General features: G+C 50.5%; 1 protein-coding gene across 13 annotated transcripts in view; it reads right to left on the bottom strand.

Moving 5' to 3' along the window:
• TMEM131L (transmembrane 131 like) overlaps window positions 1–22,100 on the bottom strand; it is a 170,658-nt gene continuing 148,558 nt past the window's right edge. For 4 of the 13 annotated variants that reach the window (XM_081544943.1, XM_081544945.1, XM_081544936.1 and 1 more), the window contains exons 27-35: window positions 16,303–16,427; window positions 13,898–14,064; window positions 12,619–12,834; window positions 10,153–10,231; window positions 9,225–9,304; window positions 4,274–4,394; window positions 2,147–2,238; window positions 1,036–1,172; window positions 1–408 (exon numbers count right to left, since the gene is read on the bottom strand). In XM_081544943.1, the coding sequence (XP_081401069.1) occupies window positions 133–408; window positions 1,036–1,172; window positions 2,147–2,238; window positions 4,274–4,394; window positions 9,225–9,304; window positions 10,153–10,231; window positions 12,619–12,834; window positions 13,898–14,064; window positions 16,303–16,427 (1,293 nt within the window). In that variant the 3' untranslated portion in view covers window positions 1–132. The remainder of the gene's footprint in view (window positions 409–1,035; window positions 1,173–2,146; window positions 2,239–4,273; window positions 4,395–9,224; window positions 9,305–10,152; window positions 10,232–12,618; window positions 12,835–13,897; window positions 14,065–16,302; window positions 16,428–22,100) is intronic. The other 9 variants (XM_081544946.1, XM_081544947.1, XM_081544939.1 and 6 more) reach the window with 5 other exon arrangements.

The following is a 22,100-nucleotide window of genomic DNA, read 5'->3' as shown; positions in this document are numbered from 1 at the left end:
TTTCATAAAAAAATTTATTTTCATATAAAAGTGCCAAAATATCCACCAACGTCAATCTATTCTGACAACCAGTTTACGCTAGTAATCCAAACACAAGCCTCTTTATTCACATTGTTCAGACACGAATCCTTTTCACATGTTCCCACAGTAGCTCGAGTCTCTCGACAGTGGGAAGCTGGCATTCCTGTTCGCGGTGCTAGTCCATATGTCCAGGTCCATGTAGGCACGGAACGGGTTAAACCCAGGGTAATACTCCTTGCACATGACCGCCTGGTTTTCCACGTGAGCCGAGTGTTCCGTGCTGGGGTTGATGGTGCAGCAATTTTCATACATATCGTTTTGCGGGGCCCAGATGGAACCAAAAAGTCCAGACATTGGAGACAAGCTTCGGGTGCTTGTGAGGTAGGGCTGAGGCATACAGGAGGTGGGGGGGAAAGAAATATTTAAAGAAATAAAGAAGCCTTAGAAAGCAATGTCAAGGTTGACTGTATCCTCGTGGCTACCACAGAGGAACCGACCCAGGCTGCCTGGATGTTACGACACTATTCTCAACCACCCTGGTTTCTTTAACTCCATTTTTCTCAAACAGAAGGTCATGAAATTCCCATCCAACTAGATAAGCTCATTTCAGGTCGAATGCCCTCTATCTGTAAAAACACGGTGAAGCTGGTGTGACCGGGAGAAGCCCTCCAGACCCGCGGGTGACCCTGCCTGACCTTCCTGGAAGGTTCAGCTCCTCTCCTCCCACAAGTGAAAGGTCAGTGGGGCCACAGGAACCCAGCTGCACCCCAGAGGGCTTCCTGGCCGAGGTTCAGTGTCACCGACAACTCTCTCTCCTTGGGGCAGTTTAGGGCATCTTGGCTGCCAACGTCTGCAGGCCCCCGTCCATATGACTACCTGGGAGGCCCCTGCAGAGAGTGGCTAGTGACCTAGGGGAACACGCCAGGCTCTGGCGCATCTGAACCCAAGCCTAACGCCCAGGAGGACGGGGCAACGGGAAGAACCCAGGTCGCGGCAGGGCTGGGCGGCACTAACCGGAGAGCTGATGAGACCGGCGTGCTCCCAGGCGGTCGGCACGCTGGGGGGGCTGCTCCAGGCAGACTGGGAGCTGTGGTCAATGAAGTCCGTCTGAACTTCGGCAGGACAGGGGAAGTTGGGGTAGTTCATGTTTTCTACAAAGAAAGGGAGACATCAGCAGAGGTGAACGTTTTTTAGGAGAGAATGGAATTCTCACCCTCAGGCAATAAGCTTTCAAGGACTTACTGTATTGACAAGTTAAAGACAGACATAAAATAATTACACCAAGAGACACAGCAGCTGGTGAGCCCTCAGTGAGGAAGTTCTTCCTCTGGGCTTGATTTTCTGTACGTGATAACCTGGTGGGACTCTGTAATATACAGAATCTGCTATAATACTGCTATACTTTATAGTAGTAAATACTACTGTCATGGTTCTTTCTAGTCCTTAAAATTTTCTTTTATTGCCAGTCATGCCAGTGTCGGCCATCTGCATATACACCACATGCGTTGATAAAAGCAGTAGGAAACCAAGCATTTCTCAGGTAGCAGCAGTGAGAAGGTATAAACACAGCCTCACACACGGGAAGAAAGCGACCACAGCACCCCCTTGTGGTTACCATAGCGCACTGCATGTATCAAAGCCCAGAGAAGTACAAGCATCTGCAATCCATCCGGTTCCCGTCCCTGCTCTTTCCCTTCCTTCTGCAGCACTATCCAGGGGGGTAAGAGTCAGAGCATGCCGAGGAACAAGCACGTAAATTATTCCACCTCTCCTGGGACTTGTTTGCCTAAAAAGAATAACTAACAAGTAAAGACCCAGCCTCCCAATAGATAATGCACGATTCAGGTTCATGTAGGTCCAAAAGATCCTGTTCTACCTAATCTGAAGGACTAAATAGAGTAGGGTTATTTGTACATGTCCCCAGGCCCCTGGGTCTAGCAGGCTTTTTGAGGCCATATAAAATCACACAAGCAAGTGTGTTGCACCCACATGAAGGCTCAGCGGACAACTGGAAGATGACTCTCAAAGGCACTTTCTCTGCAGCGAGTGCCTTAAGTACACACCCTCTCAGCTTTGACTTTCTGAGAATAAACGCATGTCACTGGGACTGTGCAAACAGCTTTACCTTCTGGAAAGGCATTGTAGTCGTTCAATTCCAGGGGGCAGTACACACCGGGAAACTGGCCTTCACACGTGGTGTTCCAATCAATGAAACTGCTACAGAAAACAAGGGGTCTCGTTTCAGAACCAGGATGTCGACAGTTCAAGAAAAGAGAGAGGAAAAGCATCTTACTGCCCGGCATCCTCACCACTGCTACTTCTTCAGTTTTGGAAAATAAAAGAGGTACTTTATCGTCACAGAATCAAAGACTAACTCAAGGCTCATCACCCACAACACAGTGCCGCAGGATGGACTGCTCGGACCAGACGCCCCTTCCTTCCTTCCTTCATTTTCTTATTGGGATACAATTGCTTTATAAGGTCATGTCAGTTTCTGCTGCACGATGGTGTGAATCTCCCATGCGTATACATATACCCCCTCCTTCCCCCACCCCACCCCTCTAGGTCATCAGAGCGCCAAGCTGAGCTACCAATGCTACACAACAGGTTCTCTCTGCCTGTTTTACACACGGTAGTGTATATATGTCAATGCCACTCTCTCAACTCGTCCCACCCTCTCCTTCCCCTGCTGGGTCCACAAGTCTGTTCTCTACATATTTTTCTCTCTTCCTGTCCTGGAAATAGACTCATCTGTACCATTTTTCTAGATTCTATCTATATGCGTTAATACTGTTTTTCCCTGACCTACTTCACTCTGTACGACAGACTCTAGGTCCGTCCCCCCTTCCTTTAAAGGGGACATCATTGATTTACAGCATAGGGAACAGTTAGTAACCCTGACACACTGGTGAGAGACACTGACCTAAGTCTCTATGCGGTGATCCTTTAGTAACGTACAAAAAGATCAAATCACCATGCTGAAATGAACACAATGTTTTACGTTGATTGTAATTCCAAAGAAAGGCAGAGGTGGAGTTGGATCTCTTGAGTACAGTGAGTATTTGGGTGAAAGGGGGGCAGGGGAGCTCTTTTTAAATGAAACAAAACAAATAAATTATGCATGGACAGGGGAATGGATCAAAACCCGGCTCTCAGCTCGCCAGAGAAGTCCTTTCACTCAGACTGAACTCAGACTGCACCCCTGGTTAGGGGTGCACCATGTAAGCAGGACTAATATTTGAAAGAAAACTGCTCTCCCTTCTAACTAAGTGAAACCAGAGACAGGACCCATGGCTGTGGCTCTGTCAGCAGGGGGAGCTGGATGCCGCCGATGGGCCTGGCACCCGCTCTGGGAACGCTCATACATCCTTCCACTCGGGCCAAGACCTGCACTCATCTCACGTCAACCACAACCATACAGAATGTGAGCCTTGGTAGGTGCTTTGATCCCGATTGCAATCTGGATTTTCATTACAGAAACAAAAAAGTAACGACTTTGTAATAAGCTGGAGCCCCTAAAAAACCTCAAATGGATCCTGATAAAAGACAGATATTGACCTTTTCTCAAGTTTCGTAATCAAATGATAAATCCAATGGCAAGTCTGAGAGGCGGCCATTGTGTAACTATTTTTCAATACACAAACTATTCGATCTTTAAAAGTTTTAAACGTGTTCAAGATTAATGCTATGGAAAATGGAAATTCCTGTTCTGTTAGCGAGTAGGAATTATGAGGGGCTGTTTTTGTTTTTTCAGCTTTGCCTCTGATACATGAACAGCTTATCTTTTCCATTTAACAAGAAAAGCGCTGATGTGGTCACTGGCTGGATTGCTCGCTTCCCTCCATGCTTCTCTCCGTTTCTGGCTTGTAACTTCTTAGACATCACAGCTCAACTCCGAAAGGCAGATGACAACACCCCGCTGAGGGGCTGCGGAGGAAGCCTGGGGCCGGGCTGCCGTGAGGACCAGCTCCCAGCCTGCACGCGGGTCCCCGGACATGAGGACCAGCTCCCAGCCCGCGCGCGGGTCCCCGGACATGAGGACCAGCTCCCAGCCCGCGCGCGGGTCCCCGGACATGAGGACCAGCTCCCAGCCCGCGCGCGGGTCCCCGGACATGAGGACCAGCTCCCAGCCCGCGCGTGGGTTCTCAGACATGAGGACCAGCTCCCAGCCCTCCCGTGGGTTCTCGGACATGAGGACCAGCTCCCAGGCCCGCGCGTGGGTCCCGGCACTGCCCTGGGAGGAAGCACGTACCTGCTGGGCACGGGGGCAGGCGGGGGTGGCATGGCTGGCCCGCCGCTCTCCAGGGCGCAGCTGAAGCCGCCAGTCACACACACGGTCTGCGCGGGCCACAGGTCCCCCGGGGCACAGAGACCTGTGGGAGAGAGCAGGCCTCTCAGCCCCTGCTGCTCGCGAGGCCCTCGGCCCCCCTTCCTGCAGGGGCAGCGCCCCTCCTCGCCCCCACGTCACCCACGGGCCTGCCGCGCCCGGTGCCATGGATAAGGAGATCCAGGAGTGCCTCCATCAGCACTGGAGGGCCTGCTTCCTGCAAAGCCCCATCGGGGCTCCTGGGACATCGCCACAAGCAGGTCAGTGTTCAGGTGAGCAGAGACAGACAACAGGCAGGAGGAAAAGCTGGGCCAACGGCGCCGCGACAAGAGACACAGGGTACTATGGCAGAGGCAGGAACACCCAGGCCCCAGGAGGCTCAGGGCGTGGGGCGACACGAGTGAGCCTGGCTTTCCAGAACCGCCCCCACACCTTCCTGGGAGGGACCTGTCCCGGCTCGGCTCCCCATGCTGTGGAAGGCCTGCCTGCGGGGTCAGCCGACACCCAGCAAGCGGTTCTGAACCGCCTCCTAAACCTGCCCAGGGGACCTGGGCCTCTGCTCCTTCTAGCCAGCATCCACCAGGACCTCCGTGGGTCTCCACCTTCACCAGCACAGCTGCTGCTCAGCCACTTGTGGGTGCACGGAGAGACGGACGGACAGACGCACACCACTAGCTGGTGGCACAGATTACAGACAAGCTGGCCCTCTGCACACAGGCCGGGCCTCCACAAGGAGAGACCAGACTCAGCTGTTGGAATCACACCAGGGACCAGAAGGTTCACCAGCCAGCTGGCCACACCGCCTGCCTGTACTCCTGGAGGAGGCAGGTCCACCATGGTGGCCCCACCTGTGGACATAACTCACTTTCCAGGCAGCTTATGTACCCTCGGGGAGCTGGTAGTAACCACCCTCCTGTAGACCTGGAGACGTGCAGCTCAGGGTGGTCACAGTGACCCTCAAGCGTTTAAAGACACACCACTGGGGACCACGTAGCTGTCACAGCAGTGGGGGTCCCTCAAAGATGAGGCCTGCCTCCTAGAGCCACCCTGGCTCTTTAGGGCTGGCTCAGTGGCTGGGCCCAGAGCCTGTGCTCAGCCCTGAAAGGCAACGCATCCTGCCCCGAGTCCTGGTGAGAGTCGCTGGAACTCGAGGCTGGATGAGCTGATTAGGAGATCTGGTTCCTGTTCTGTCGGTCAAATTCACCAAGAATTGCTTCTAGAGTCATGTACTCATGAGCAAACGGACCAGTGGCCAGAACTACGCAGAAACAAGGGGCGTGCGTGCTGCCGTGAGACTGTCTCCGGGGGTCTCAGGCTTCTCTACGCCCCTGAGGGGGTGCTCTGGCTGCCCACATTCTGACCTGTCTTTCCAAGGATAGCCATTGAACAAAGTCTCGGGAGATGTGGGGAGGGTCTCAGTCTAGAGCAAGGGGCAAGTCGGCTTCGTCCAACGTGATAAAGATGTCATCTCCTACCCATTAGTAAAACCCAAACACTTAGGTTTCCTAAGCTTGGGGCTCCCTTCCTATAGCGCAACCACAGAACACTGCAGGTGGGCCCTGGGCACCCCCCCTGCATCACTCCCCAAAGTCTGGGGACCTGGCAGAAGTGTGCTTAGGAGACTCTCACGCCGCTTGCTGTGCTAAGCGTCCTGTGTCTCCGACCCAAGCCTCCTGTCCAGCGTCCACAGAATCACGGCAGGCAGACCTGAGCTCAGGTGAACACTGCAGACCCCTCACTGGTCTCCAGAGTGACGGGATCCCATTCAGGCCCAACACCACCCTCTGGCTGCAGTACTAAAGACAGACGGTAAGGTGGCAACACATGTTAACTAGACTCATTGTGGTGATCGTTCTGCAAAATGTAGGTATATTGAAAGCTGGAAGAGGGCATGGCAACCCACTCCACTATTCTTGCCTGGAGAATCCCATGGACACGACTGAAGTGACTTAGCATGCAGGCACACACATATATTGAATCACTGTATTACTTATATGCCAGAAACTAATAAAATGTATGTATCAATTGTACCTCAAAAGAAAAAACAAAAGGTGATACAGTGAGGGGAGGTGAGAGTAGCAGCAGAGAGACTTGTCAGGAGATTGTGCTGACAGCCCAAGTGAGAAATCACAGTGGCTGAGAGGAGACGCACTCAGACTCTGGGTCTGTGTGAAAGGCAGAGGCCGAGAGGTCCGGGACGGGCCCCCGACTTCTGCCTGAGCAACAAGAAAGCGCAGTGGGAGGCTGTGTGAGGAGCAGGCTAAGGAGGGAAGTGTTCAGTCTGGGACGCCCACACAGCCCCAAGGACAGAAGGCAGACGGCAGCTGGTGGTGTGGGGTCCAGGCCGACGGTGCAGAGGTGGGGGCCATCAGGGGGCTGGAGGGGGACAGCCCCCCAGGGTAGCATGACCCAGACCAACAGGAGCGCTGGGGGAGTGGAAGGGAACTGCACAGGACCCCCTGGTGAGAGCCCGAGCAGAAGGGGCAGGGTGGGCGTGGAGGCAGGACCAGGACAGGGCAGGGCCCCAGACACACAGGCATCGCTGCGCAGCCGGCCCACGGCCTCCAGGCGGACGGGAGGCTCGTCAGCAGGCAGATGCCACTCTGAGCGGCTCCCCGCAGACTGCCAGACCAGGGAGGCCAAGGGAGAGAGGCTGCTGCTACACTCAGGCCAGGCCGGGAGTGCTTCTGCTGTGCGGGGGTGGGGGTTGCCTGGCTGCAGAGAACCCGGCAGCGGCGCGGTGATGGCTGGACGGGGGCAGAGGGTGGAGGACGGGCCGGGCGGAGCCTCTGAAGGCCTCCACCAGCTCCTCTCTCCCCCGGGCAAACAGGAGGCCTCGGCAGAGAGGACAGGGCAGAGGCACTGAGTGTGGGTGTGGGGAGGGCGGGGCCTGCAGATAGGAGGCGGGGCGGGCCGGTCAGTCCTGTGTGCTGTTCTCCACTCAGCCATGGGCAAAGGAGCAGGAAAACTTGGGCAAAACCACGCCTGTGGCGTTGGAGGCGTGTGCAGCATAGGGGAGAAGGCCCAGCAGGGATGTGATCGTGGGTCCGAAGACCGAGGCCGGGCATGCGGATGAGGCGTGGGGCGGCAGAAGGGGCTTGGGACAGGCCCTGCGGACAACAACTGTGCATAAGGGCAGTTTCTGCAGGGACTTTAGGGCCTAAACAGGGATTTTAACAGATCACCAAAAAGTAAAGTAAGCAAAATTAATTCAACATTCAAAAAACTAAGATCATGGCATCTGGTCCCATCACTTCATGGTAAAAAGATGGGGAAACAATGGAAACAGTGACAGGTTTTATTTTCTTGGGCTCCAAAATCACTGTAGATGGTGACTGCAGCCATGAAATTAAAAGACGCTTGCTCCTTGGAAGAAAAGCAATGCCAAACCTAGATTGAGTATTAAAAAGCAGAGACACTACTGTGCTGACAAAGGTCCGTATAGTCAAAGCTGTGCTTTTCCCAGTAGTCATGTATGGATGTGAGAGTTGGACCACAGAGAAGACTGAGTTGAAGAATTGCTGCTTTCAAACTGTGGTGCTGGAGAAGACTCTTGAGAGTAGCAAGAGACTCTTGAGAGAAAGGAGACCAAACCAGTCAATCCTAAAGGAAATCAACCCTAAATAGTCACTGGGAGGACTGATGCTGAAGCTGAAGCTCCAATACTTTGGCCACCTGATGCGAAGAACTGATTCATTGGAAAAGATCCTGATGCTGGGAAAGACTGAAGGCAGGAGGAGAAGGGGACGACAGAAGAAAAGATGGTTGGATGGCATCACTGACTCAACCGACATGAGTTTGAGCAAGTTCCGAGAGATGGCGAAGGACAGAGAAGCCTGGCATGATGCAGTCCATGGGGTCGCAAAGAGACACAACTGAGCAACTGAACAACAACAACAGTAAGTTGCAGATTGTTAACAAAGACGAGGTAAAAACACACTTGAAACATACACACAGATGACACAAGATTCTCCAACTGACGTCAGAAACACACAGGAGAACGTGGCAGGCGTGCCTGCTTTGAGGCAGGTTTTCTCTTTCCTCATCGTGACCTAAGTCCTCTCTCCCCTCTATCACCTCAAAGAAAAAAGGGGTGCCTCCTAAACCTTTCCAAACCTTATCTCAGCGAATTACTGAATTTAACAGTAATTTTTTCATCGAAAACATTTATTTTTATTGGACTCACAAATAACTTATTTCTGCTGATAATCGGATAGCAACTCCAAAACATAACCATAAAGCCGCACGGAGCCTCCTCCTGCGTTCAAAGTTAACGCGCTCCACTGCACTGAGCAGCACCGTTACACGAGCAAAAGCAAGAGCTAGACGGTGCCCCTGGGGGTGCCCACCAGGCGTAGCCTGGGCCTGGCGAGGCAGGCCAGAGGCCCAAGGAGAAAACAGGAGACGTGAGACAATGGCAAGAGGGGTGAAGGGAAGGAGAGGGGAGGAGGGAGAGGGAGGCCTCCGGGATAGACCCTGGGCGGAGCGGCTTTCCTTCCCAGCAGCCCACGTGCACGCCCAGGTCGCTGCCCACACCACCCCTGCTGTCCCTGCTCAGAGGGGCCGCAGGGCTCAGCGCATGGCCTCGGCTCGTGCAGGGCAGAGACGTGCATGTGGTCGACGTGGCTGCCCTCTCAGATGAGAAAGGGAACCAAAGGCAGCAGCAGACCCCGTCGAGGGGCCCCCAGGCCCCTGCGCCTCACCCTCCCAGGAGGGAGGCCAGAGTCCGTGCAGAAGGGGCCCTGAGGACGCCAGGGCGGAGGGCAGAGATGCTCACGAGCCCAAGGCGGGGGGCCTCGTCCCGCCCTCACCCCCAGGCCGGCTCTGTCCCTCCTCAAGCTCCCCGGCTAGCAGGAGCAGGAGCCACAGGCCTCACCTTGATCTTCAGCGGCAGCAGGCCCAGTGGGGAGGCTGGGGCAGGGAGCGTCTGCAGGCACGGGGAGGCTGCTCACGTCCCTGGGGGAGAGCAGGAGGAGGAGGAGCCTCTGATTCTCTGTAAACAAGTCTGACTGTGGCTTGACATAAATCCTTCCCCCCACCAAAGCAAATCGATACTAGAGACATGAAGCCATACACCCAAAAAAGGGCTGAAGAATATTAGATTCCTAAGACCCAGCAAAGTCTTGTTTTAATAAGCAGCGACTGCACAATTTTAACTAAAGTAGCTCAGATGGTCTGCAGTTTCCAATCGGCCTCCCTGCGGCTGGCAGCAAGCTTCCACCCTGTGTTTATTTTCTACCCTGAACAGAAAGAGCTCATGCAATTTCATTTGTGTGACATCCCCCTGTCCTTCTGTGGCATCTAAAACCTAAGTGCCCCGTCACTCTGAAACTCAATCCACCTTACATACCCTCCCCTTCCCCTCCTCAGTAAATGGGCTGGTTTGTTTTGTCTGATGCTGTGGAAATCATCACACAGAGAAGCTGTAAACATGTGACTGTCTACTAGGTCCTTGCACATTTCTAAGAACCATCAATGCTGTTTTATTTCAAGTCCCAGCAGAGTACCCAGCTCCCATTCTTATTATAACTATTGTTCTTCCTCCTCTCAGGACAGAGAATTTTTCTAACACAGCCATATCACTGAAAGGACCAACGATACCAGAGATGCTCCTGCATGAATGTGTTATCTTGGACTGTATGCTTTAAGTTATTAATAAAATCAATTTTACTCTCTCATATCATTAAAAGGTTTTCCTATTTTTAGCCTGCAGAACTGAAAACAAAGAAGAAACACACAAAATGAAAAACACACAAAAGCGGTACTTGAAATATATTGTCAAAGCTAAAACACCAAACACTTACGTGGGATTGCAGATGTTACGAGAAAGATTCAAGGAGATGGGAGTTTCAGAGGAAAAGTCATTTTGTGAAACACTGTCTCCTGCATAAAAACAAAAAGATGATCAGAACTTTTTATAAGCATAATTTAAGTGTATCTATTCTGCATTTAAGATGCAGATTGCTAACATCATGAACCTCTATGAGTGGTTTGTTTTTCACTTTTAACTGTATTCACACATTCATTAATTTTTTTATTGAAAAATCTTTTATGTATAAATATACATAAAATTGGGATCATACTTTGAAAACACTTTCTGCTTCTGGTCTTTTACATGATTATTATATTGGGGCCATTTTCCTGATATTTATTAAACAACCTCCAAAGACACCTAGACTGCATCTAACGCCCTGTATCACAGTAAGGCATCAACCGATCACCTTGCTCTCTCTCTCACTGTTGGCCGCATCCCACAGGCAAGAGCTGCTCTTCAGTTCGTGTTAATGTTAAGCACCAATTTAAAAACACGCCCATTAGCATCAACAGCCAAACTGCCTTCGATGGCCAAGAACACCAAGCCCACAACCAAACAAAATGCTGCAATCCGCCCTGCACCCAAGCCTGCATGCGCTCCCCACGCGGGTGGTGTCGGCCCTGCTCAGGAGGAGGCTGGAGAACAGCTGATGACTTATGTGTCAGGCACGGGACAGAGCCATAGAGAGATGTCTGCTGTATGTTGGTGGCACTGAAATTTTATGGGGGGGTCACTAGGCAAGCAGTGTCTAAAATGATGCCTGCAGGAGGAGCCAAAAATGAGAAAAAGGCTGAGAAAAAAGACAGAAATCACAAGCGGGTGGCTGTCTCGGTTTCTATGGTATCAGGGTCCTGGTCCCCCGGACGAGAGCTTCCGTTTAGGTATCACTGTTGGCAGGAGAGAGAGCAGAGGTCACTGTGAGGAGCAGGAGGCTGGAAAGGGGCTGGGCTCTGGGGAAGCCGTGGTTTCGGGGTGTCCAACAAGCCACGTGACCTCTCCTGGGCCAGACACTTCGGGGCCAGGGAGGCAGCCCCACTCATGACCACGCACACACACAGTGAGTGTGTGAATCCGTCTCCCCGCCTGTCCAAGGATGAACCCCTGTCTCCCTGCCTATCCTGGTAAAAAAGCTTAACCTGTACCATGCTGACTATAACAGTGAAAAGAAGTGAATTAAATCTTCACACACATACAGAGCTACAGCAAACCATGCCAAGCGAGAAAGCGCAATGCAGCGTGCTTACTGAAGCATGATCTCCCTTACATAAGTGAAAGACAATTCTCTATTTTGTTGATGGATATATGAATGTAAAATAAAACACAGTGGACAGTGAGTCTCTCGGGGCTGGGGGGGGATCGGAACAGACTATGACATATTAGTTCTTTAAAAAAATGAGGGTAAATATGACAAAATTAAAAGTTATTCATTCTAGGTGATAAAAATATAGGTGCTTCATTGACATTTCCTGTATCCGTAAATTTTTAAAAACTAAGGGAGGACCACTGTTCACAGCAACATGAGTAAAGTACTCAAACGATGGAAAAATCCAGGTGTCCATCAACAGATGAACAGCCAGATAAACTGCGGTATGAAAACACAATGAACAACAACTCAGCCTTAAAGCAAAGGAAACCCTGGTCTATCACAACAGGGATGAACCCTGAAGACATCACGCCAAATGAAATAAGCCAGTTACAGAAGGACAGGTATGGTATGACTTGACTTACCAGATACCAGAGTATTCAAATTCACAGACAGAAAGGAGAGGAGAGGTTCACAGGGTTGCGGGGGGTGGGGAAGGGAGAGCTGTGGATTTATAGGCACCGAGTTTCTGTTTGGGAAGGGGAAAAGGTCTGAAAATGGATGGTGGTGACGGCTGTACAATAACACGAATGTATTTAGTGCCCCTGAACCATACACTTACAAATGGTTAAAATGGTAAATTTTGGATTACATGTATCTTACCACAATAAAAACATGTACAAGTGAAAAAATAAACATGGAAGTTCTTTGAACTGTTTTCAAGATAAAGACTTAAAAGCAAGTGAATAAAATCCAAAGCAAAGGGGCTTCCCTGGTGGCTCAGGGGTAAATAATCTGTCTGCCAATGCAGGAGACACAGGTTCCACCCCGCATCTGGGAAGATCCCACCTGCCACAAGGCAATTAAGCCCGTGGGCCCAACTACTGAGCCTGTGGTCTGGAGCCCTGGTGCCCCAGGGCCTGTGCTCTGCGACAAGAGAAGACATCGGAAGAGAAGCTCATGCACTGCCATTAGACAGTAGTCCCCACTGGCTGCAACTACAGAAAAGCTTGTGCAGCAAGGAAGACCCAGCACAGCCAAAATAAGTGAAATAAATAATAAACATTAAAAAAAAACAAAGCAAAGCAAACAATGGACGCACAGCCCTCTGTGCCTGGGCGGGGCGGGCCCCTGGCTCAGATGTGGACTTACCCGGCAGCAGGAAGCGCGGAGGGCCCACGGCCGGCCTCTTGTCCCCGTCAGAGCTGCTGGCGCTGCTCCAGCTGCCCCAGCTGCCCCGGCTGGCACGCACGCTGCCCGAGGAGCTGCCACAGTCCGAGCCGGAGTCTGAGCAGGACTTCTCTGCGCCCTTCTTCCCTGGCTGCTGAAAGTAACCCTCTGCGGGAAGTGAGAGAGGAGCTGCGCCACCTCCAAGAAGAGGAGAGCGCCGGGTTGGGAAGAAGGCGGGGCTTGGCCTCAGGGTGCACCCCTTCCGCCCCTCCGAGAGAAGGAAGACGCTCCCCGAGACTGACGACGGGCCTGAGGCAGCTGCGTGCTGAGCCTCGCGTCCCCCACACTCCGCGGCGGCCGGGTGATGCACGTCGACTGGGCTGAGACTGCCAACACCCGGGGTGATGTCAACCTAACAATGGTTCTGGAAACAGCAAGGATTTCTCTCCAGAAAATCAAGACTACTCTCTTGGACTGGGGACATCGAGGTCATTTCTTCTATTCAAATGTCTAAATAAAACTGAATCACTTTGCTGTACTTCTGAAACTTGACACAACATTGCAAATTGACTATACTCTAACAAAAATATTTTAAGAAATGTTCATCCCGCATTTCAGAATATTATTTACGTGTGGGTGGGAAGAAGACCCAGGTCCAGGCAGACCCAGGTGTCCAGGGAAGGAATGAGAAACCCATCAGCTCTGTGTCCTGGGTGCATCACGGTGGGCACATGTCTGGAATGTGTGTGTTGGTAGGAGGATCGTAACTCCCCACTCTCTACCCAACCCTGGTGCTGCCAAATCCACGGCCATTCCTCTCCCGCTCTTCTCTGCCCTCCCTAGACCGTGCCCTGGCACCTCCACCGCCCACTCTGGGACACTGCCTGGCAGTCCTCTGCAGGGCTGCAGCTGGCTCTGCAGGAAGCGCCTGCCCCCTGGGGCAGGGGCATGAGAACAGCCACTGTTCCCCCCTGGCTCTTCCCGGCCCCCCTCTATCCAAGGGGTCCTGTCTCGAGCAACCACCCACTGTCCCTCCGGCCGTCTACATGACACCATCGAAAATGGCCAGATGTCAGGGGCATGGGAGGTCAGAGAGGCAACGCGAGGGCTCGGGAGAGCCTCAGCCTCCTGTCCCATCCAACAGCTCTCCATTCAGGTGTGAGGTAACTCTGCCTGGGAAGTGATAACCTCTCACCCCGGTACTTCCCCAAGGAAACGAGCCCAACAGAAGTATGGTTCATAGCTCAGTGCGGCTCCATACCTGCCTCTCCTTGCGTGGCAGGTAAACTGCTTCCAATGCTGGCACCTGCTCTGCACGCTTCCCCAGGGTTTTCCTGGATATGCCAGTTCCTTACGTTGATGTCACTGCTCAGCTCAGACCTTTCAAATTCACTGCACACCAGCTTTAACTCACTCTGGTCGGAAGGCCTGGAAGAGTCACAGAAAATCCCGTCTGCACGGTACCCTGTATACACACATACCTGCTCTCCTTGAGACTGAGCAGAGGTGAGAGTGTCAATCTGTGACAACTCAAGCCCTCTTCTCTCTGGGTGTGATGATGAGTAAGGGAAAAACAAGATTTTGCCATTTTAGAACCAGAATTAAGTTGGAGTTCGTTTACTCGCTTTGTATTTTACAGTGAGAGGGGTAAACGTGCACAGGTTAAACGAGCCACCCAAGGTCAGCTAGTAAGTGGCAAGGGCAGGACTAACCCTACACCTCTCGGCGTGTCTTCCTCGGATTTACCGTAAAATCACTCTGGGTGGATGACCCTGCTTCTTGGTGTTTGGGGGAAGGTCTGAGCGTTAACTGGTATCTTTTCTCATTCATTCATTTAGCAAACATTTATGCGGTGACCACCACGAGTCACGCATTGTTAGGAAAAGTGCAGTATCTACAAAGAAGAATGTTTCTTCCCCAAGGAATTCACTGTCCAACGCTTACATCTCTCTAACTAGACCATGAACTTGAGGGAAGACCTGAAATACAGGTCTTATAAATGAAGGCACAGAATTGTGCTAGAGAAAACACTACAGGAACGCCGAGGGGACTGTTTCACACAGTCCAACTTCCGTACCTCACGTCAGGTACAATCGCAGGATCTGAGATGGAGTCAGTGGTCTCCCTGGCTTCTGAGCACTCAGGGCAGAGTATAGAGACAGAAGCAGGAGCCAAGGGAGCAGAAAGGCCAAGAACCATCAGCTACATAAGCGTCATATTCTCACAAAACTCTGATTACCTATAAGATACTTCAAAGTTATTCTGTAATAACTTAAATTTGTTTCTTTCACATGTCAGAAATCTGCTTTTAAAAGTATATCTTAACATTCAATTGATGAAACTCCACCCTAACCTTTTATCTTTGTGTCTGTTCATATCAAGCAAATACACCACTTTAAAGGAACCACATAAGTCTACCAACTTTTTATGAGAATATAAGGGGTGACGTCCCTTTATATAGGAGGCCACATTGCAGCTTTCAAATAATGTAGCCCAAGAATAATTACCCATGAAAATAGTATTTAATACTTTAATAGATTAATAATTACCCGTCAATAATCTAACAGTGGGTACCTGTCTTTGTTTTTCTATTTGCATGCTGCTGATGGCAGGGTACAGAACCAGAGCTTAAAGGCCCCCTGGGGGTGGGGGTGGGGGGACTACCTTTGTGGTCCAGTGGCTAAGACTCCAAGCTCCCAAGGCAGGGGGCCCAGGTTCGGTCCCTAGTCAGGGAACTAGATCCCACATACCTCAACTAAAGATCTCGTGTGCTGTAGCTAAGACCCAGCACAGCCAAATACATAGCTTTAAAAAAAAAAAGGCCCCCTGGGGTCATGTGGCACTCCTCCCGGGACGGGCAGAGGGCAGGGTCCACGGGAGCACAGCCTCTGAGGCCCACTCAGGGGTCAGGGAGCCCCTTAGTGCGGGCCGCTCAGCAGGCTCCCGGGGACCGGGCAGAGGGCGGGGTCCGCGGGAGGCACTCCTCGCGTGGAGTCAGGATGGACACACTACTGATCTAGTGGGAAAAACCCTTGAGCTGTGGAACTGACGCAAAATAAGGTTTAGAGAGCCACTTGTGGAAACTCAGACAAATGGGATTCCCACAAATCCTGGTAGAACCTTCATCTGGCAGATAAGCAAGGTTCACCCACAAGAGTGTCTGACTGCCTGGGGGGTCACATCTGGCTCTGGGTAAAGGCCAACTTCGTAGTATCGGTACCTCACTTCCTGTGGTGGAGGAACCTTCCTTCTGCAAGACTGAGCAGAAGATTCAATGCACGGGACCGTTCTCTTTCATCATCAGGACCCCAGGCAGCCCAGACAGCTCAGGGTCAAGCTGGGAATGAGAGCCCAGGGTTTTCTCCACCACCTGCTCCCTGTCGTTTCACAGGCAGAACAAAGGCCCTGGCAAAGGGGAATGGCTATGCTTTTCGCCTAAAACCTTCCATAGCTTTTTGCATTTCACCAAGTAAAATTCTAAAAATGTGTTCATTTTAAGGGGCTTTCAACAACAACCAAGTAACCAGAAGATATGTTAATTTTAAGAATATTAATTGTAACAATATATTTTCCTCTCAAAACACAAATATCTACACTCTCACATTACTGTATCCAACTCAACAAAAATAAGATTGAAAGGTAACAGCTAAATGTAAAATTACACACCTCAAGACCTGGGCAGAACCCCTCTTCTTGTTTTTTCTGCACATTCGATTTTTATTCCAATTTAAATTTTGTACATTTCCTTCTTTCTTCTCCTGAAGCGCCTTCTTCCTATAAGGATCTTCTTGCTAAAGAGGAAAAAAAGAAAATGTCAGTAAAGGCTTCACCTTTCTAATACACATAAAAACCTCTGTGTGATTTTAACTTTTGAAGACTAACCCCATCTGAATTCAGAATATTCCAGAACTAGGGAAAACTGAGAACATATATTTCTCAATCTCTAGTCTGTTTTCATTTCCTTTCTTTTTCTACCTCCCTCAACCTCTGCAAAAAGAAAAAAAAAAAAACCACACAAACTGTTACCTATAAAATTTCTCAGGGGCTAAAAAGGAAAAACATCTGTTAGCAATTCATGGTCAGCTTGCTATTAACCTCAGCAGCAATAAATCCTCCACCTTCACCTGTTTATTTGGTATGTGCAATTCACATGAATTACTACCGAAGAAAAGTCATGTGAAAACTCAACTTAGAGGGGCAATTTGTGTGTTTATGTTTTTATTTGTTTATAAATGAACTTTAGGAGAACAGCCAAAACTCCAGAGAATACTCCAAACTAGTTTAAGCTTTTCAAGTAAATAAAACCAAGAATCTGCTTGATGTTTTTAAATGTGGTTCTGAAAAACTTAATTTAGCATGAGACATATATATATTATATAATATATATCAATTTTTAAATTTGAGTTTTTTCCTCTTTCAAATGTTGAAGGGCATGCATGCTCAGCTGTGTCCAACTCTTTGTGACTCCACGGACTGTAGCCCACCAGGCTCCTCTGTCCACAGGGTTTTCCAGACAAAAATACTGGAGTGAGCTGTCATTTCCTCCTCCAGGGGATCTTCTCGACCCAGGGATCAAACTCGTGTTTCCCGAGGCTCTTGCCCTGGCAGGCGGATTCTTTACCACTGAGCCACCTGATAAGTCCTTTAAATGTGAGGCATGGTCTACTAAGAGGCCCTAGGGGAGGAGGGGTCCCCTGGCCCTTTACATTTTTTAAGTGGCTCATCTTAATGTCCTCTAAAACTTTTTTTTCTTCCTTCTACCACGCTGCCCCTTTAAAGCAGAAGAAAAATAAAAGGTTTTAGATGCCTGCATGTTACATGTCTGGGGCAGTGAAAGCCTCATGTATCTATCAAAGAAATATGATAGATATCACTACCATAAAGCGTTCTAGTGTTCACTAGAAATAAAATGACATTTTTAAACTGCATATGTGGTGGGATTTCGGTATTTTTACTATCTTTAACCTTTATTTCCCCCCCCCAAATAAGTAGTAACTTTTTCCTGATTCTGAGAGTACAAAACATGGCAAGTCAAACACACAAAGTCCTATCCTATAGGACTTAATGCTAAAAAGTTTGAAACTAAATAGACACACTAAAGATGTATGGTCAGACAAGATGTAATCTTAAACATTAAATACAAACCATATTTATTTGAGTATTGTTCTCTTTCCAACTTTTGGCGGGGTAGGGGAAAAGTCGGTTCCTCCCCACCTCACTCTTCCCCTACCCCACCAAAAGTTGGACATACACAACACAGCCAGGATCTGAGCCTTTCTGTCCCTCCAGGGTCACCCACAAATGAAGGGCTGGCTTCTAAGTGGAGCCAGAAGGGTGAGCTGGACAGGAGCCTCTCTGCCACGTGGCTGCCTTCTCCATGCAACCTGGGGAGTGGCATCATGGGTCACAAGAGGGGAGCGCTGGAGGGCTACCCCAGAGGGAGAGCTACCTGTGAGCGTCAGGAGAGTGAGCTTCAGGAGAAGGGGGGACATGCTGGACAAGGTGTGGATGGAGCGATGGAGAAGCAGGGTCCCCAGCAAACACAGGAGGGGCAGGGAAGAGGGTGTGTGTGTGTGTGTCAAAGAGAAGCATCAGGTGGTGACAAGGCACGTGGCCAGAGTTAGCTAGGGGAGGACAAGCCAGCAGTGGAGGCAGCAGATGGAGCTGGGGGAACCCAAGCTACAGACTTGTCGGGAAATGGGAGGAGGAAGACAGGGCCAACCGGTCTTTGTTTTTTTGGTGGTGAGGAGGCAGGACTAACCAGGGTCTGAAAGGCCCATGCAGATCTGCAATTAAGAGTCTCTGAGGCTAAACTGCCCGACCTGAACCCCACTCCGCGTGACGGGCTCAGTCATCTTGGGCAAGCAGCTTTATCTCCCTCTGCCTCAGTTCCCAAAGTCTTCCAAAAGGCTGTTGCGAGGCTTAAAGTACCTGACACGAAGGAAGTAGTGTCCATAAGACTAAGCTATTGTCATCATCACTGTTGAATTACCTGAACTAAGTTCTCTGATCTTCCTGAGGGAGGGACAACTTAACTGACCACAGGGTGGGGAAATAAGATTTCCTAAGCTTTAATAATAAAAGCAAGGGAAGAAATAAAAAATAAATCACAGACTGCACAAAGGCATTCTTAAAGCTACTGTACATAAGTCAAATAAAAGGAGGGAAAGGCAAACTAAGGGAAAAAATCGTCTTACTGTTTGACAAAGAGTTAACACCTTTACCTATGTTCTCGAAGAAAAAAAGGGGGAAAAAAAGCACCTTCAACAGAGAAGTGGACAAAGGACATGAAATGTAAGTTCACAAAAGAGACAGAGAAGGCCAAACACATGAAGAGTTCCTCCAAAATATTTAATAATAAAGTGCGCTTTTAGAAGAGACAAATCATAGACCAACTTGTATTTCATCTTTCCACTCTGGCTTTAAAAACACAAGTGTGCTTACACTGTGTGTTTATGCCTGCAAAGACAGGGACAGGCTAGGGGTGGGGGCGGTGTGCTGTAACAGCGTGCATCTCTCAGCAGGGCGAGCGAGACTGGCTTAGACCTTCACATCTTAGAAAAAATACATATTTTAAAAAACGTCAGTGGTAGGATCTTGGATGAATGATATCTTGTGTTTTTCAGAATTTTACAAAAAAATGAAGGAAAATCCTTACTTTTCTCTTATAAGAGATGCAAACTGAAATGAAAAAATGTAATTGTTTACCTATCCCACTGACCAAGATTATGCCGACAAAGAGTGCTGCTGAGACCAGAGTAATATGACCACCGTCATGTACCCTGCGTGAAGGGAGACAAGCAGCATCTTTCTGAGAGCAAGCGGGAGGCACACAGGGGGGACCCTGACAGCTGACACTCTTTAATTCTATTTCTAGACATCTATAGCAAGGATATACCAGGTATACAGGCCAGACTTAGTTCATCATCCTGTTATTTATGAAAATGAAAAGCTGCAAACAACTCTAATGTTCAACTGCAGGGAAATGGTTTGGATTATGGCACAGTTAAGTGATGGAATGTTACGTAACCATTGAAAACAAAGTTCCTCATTAATTTCTAACACGAGAAAATTCAAAATTATGACACCATAACAAAGCTCTGTATACACAATAATAATTATCTCAAGTTTTTCAATACTTGCACAGGGAAGCAAGAGAACACAGAAAAATGTGAAAAGTGATCCATTCTGGACACATCTTTTCCTCTCTTCTTTACACTTCTATAATAGTCATGAATTCCTTTTGTAAAAAGAGCGGGGGGTGGGTGGTGCAGGGGGTGGAGATCTGCTTACAAGAAAATAAACAGCCAGGGCTGGGACTAAAATTTGGTCTGTGGCTCCCAAATCTGGGCTTCAACCTCCTTCACCAATAAATCTGGAGGAATGTTCCCCATGTGCTACAGACAGATTTATACAATCTTCTAGGCTGCAGAGTTAGGCCCCAAGAACGCACGAGAGAAACAGACAGTGAACAGGGCACTGGGGAATGTGTTTACTGAGAATGATTTTCTCCAAATGAACAATGAAATGGAAAGTACACTCAAGGGGTTTTAAAGAAGAGGCTACAAAACTGACAGCAGGCTCCAGAGCCAGCGGAGAGGACGGGCCACAGCCCACCTCCCGACCTGGCTGCCCCGGAAAGCCACTCAGTGACCACGAGGGGCCTCGACCCTCGAGCACACCCCAAGCCCCCAGGTTCTTGGCCCCCGTGCGGCCCCTGCGGAGCCCGCTGCCGGCACGGAGCAGGGAGGGGAGGAGGAACGACAGGAGCCCTGGGCCGGAGTCCAACACGTGCCTGGGCTCCGCGCACCCAGGCACCGATGCAGAGGGCAAGTCTGGACGGGAGCCGGGGACGCTCCGTGGTTGAGGGCATGGGGGTGGGGGCACGGCGCCCCCCATGCGCAGACAGGGCCACACCTCCAGCCTGGCGGCCCTGCCGGGACACACGGCCAGGGGCAGCGGGGGCAGCCTCAGCTTCATCGCAGGGCAGCAAAGCGTCCTGCTCCCATCTGCGTCCAGCCCCTTCTCCCCCAGGCCCACGGACTCGACTTCTGCTCTTGACCGTGTGTCCTGTCCCCGTGGCCCGGCCGGCTGGCCTGCTGTCTGCTCCGCCCGCCCCAGCGCCCCGGCAGAGAGCTCACATCACCCTTCAATTTTAACCTCCGCGGGGACAGCTCCCGAGTCCCGGGCCTTGGGCCTGCCTTGCAACGGCGGCTCCAGCTCCGTATCTCCCACCCACTGGGCACTGCCATGCCCAAGTCTGGCCTCCCCTCTCTGCTGGCAGCGCTCACAGCCACACGTGTCACCTCCCTGACTCTAACTACTGGGCAGTGCTTCCCCAGGGCTGCTGTCCTAAGCACTTATCACAGTCAGTCCTCCAATCCTCGAGACCCTAAGAGGCAGGGATACTATTACTACTCTCATGTCTGACATGAGGAAACCGCGATGTTGAGGAACTCAGCCAATGTTAAGGAGTAAGAGTTGGGCTGGATTCACACCAGCTGCTAAAGAAGAAAACAAAAACTATGCCGCTAAACCACCAGGCAACACTGCCCTGAAATGAACACGGACACATCACTGCGGAAGTCCCAATTCCCCATATTCTAGTTCCCCAGACTTAAAACCCTGGAGCTATTTTTGCAAATGGCTCTGCAAGAAAAGATGGCTCTTTTCCTTCAAGCCATCAGGTACTCAGAAGTCCTGCAATCTCTCTTCTACACTGTTCCATCCTGTACCCCGGCTCCTGCCAAGGAGCAGGTCTTGATTACATCACACCTCCCAGCAAAGGAACAGCCTCCTGGGGAGAAGAGAGCCGGTACCCATTCCTGCCCCCCGCAACCCAGCCTCCAAAACACCTGGACTGATCCTGCAGAGATGCCCTATTCACACATTCATTCGAGCACCTGCTAAACCACCACACTGGCTCTTCATTTACAGGCACTTTGCCCAACTTTATGAAACTGACTTTAAGGATCCTCAATCACGACCTCCAAGAAGACGGCAGCCTGCAGGTTGTTTTCCATTTGTCATCGTGCCTCACCCACCCCCCAGCCCCCTACCCAGGGCAGAACCCTTCAACAGCTCTCCATGATCTGCAGCAGGGTCCCCAAACTGGCCACCCTCAGGCCAAATCCTCCAAAGAGACTTTTTGTTTGGGCCAGAGTGCTTTTAAAACCTTGATCCTGGAATTCCTGAGTAGGCAAGCATCCCTTCCCAGGGCCTGTGCTCACTTACTTCATTGTCTCCAACTGAGACCCAGGGACTGAAATCTAAACTTGGAGTTGGCCTGAGAGGCCTTGGCAAGTTGGCCGGACTCTGACTCTGCCTCCCCCCATTTCCCCTCCTGCTCGAGCTTCTTCCTGGTCAGACGATTCCCTCACTGTGGCTCCCGACCACGCCTCAAGGCCCCGTGTGTCAGGTGCCCATCTGCCCTCCCCAGCCTCTGCACCCACCCCCTGCACAAG

The sequence above is a fragment of the Giraffa tippelskirchi genome, chromosome 11, assembly GCF_054371585.1.
Source record: "Giraffa tippelskirchi isolate mGirTip1 chromosome 11, T2T-mGirTip1v1.2.pri, whole genome shotgun sequence".
Taxonomy (NCBI): domain Eukaryota; kingdom Metazoa; phylum Chordata; class Mammalia; order Artiodactyla; family Giraffidae; genus Giraffa; species Giraffa tippelskirchi.
The sequence above is the reverse complement of the archived record's forward strand: the minus strand, read 5'-3'. Positions and strand labels throughout refer to the sequence as shown.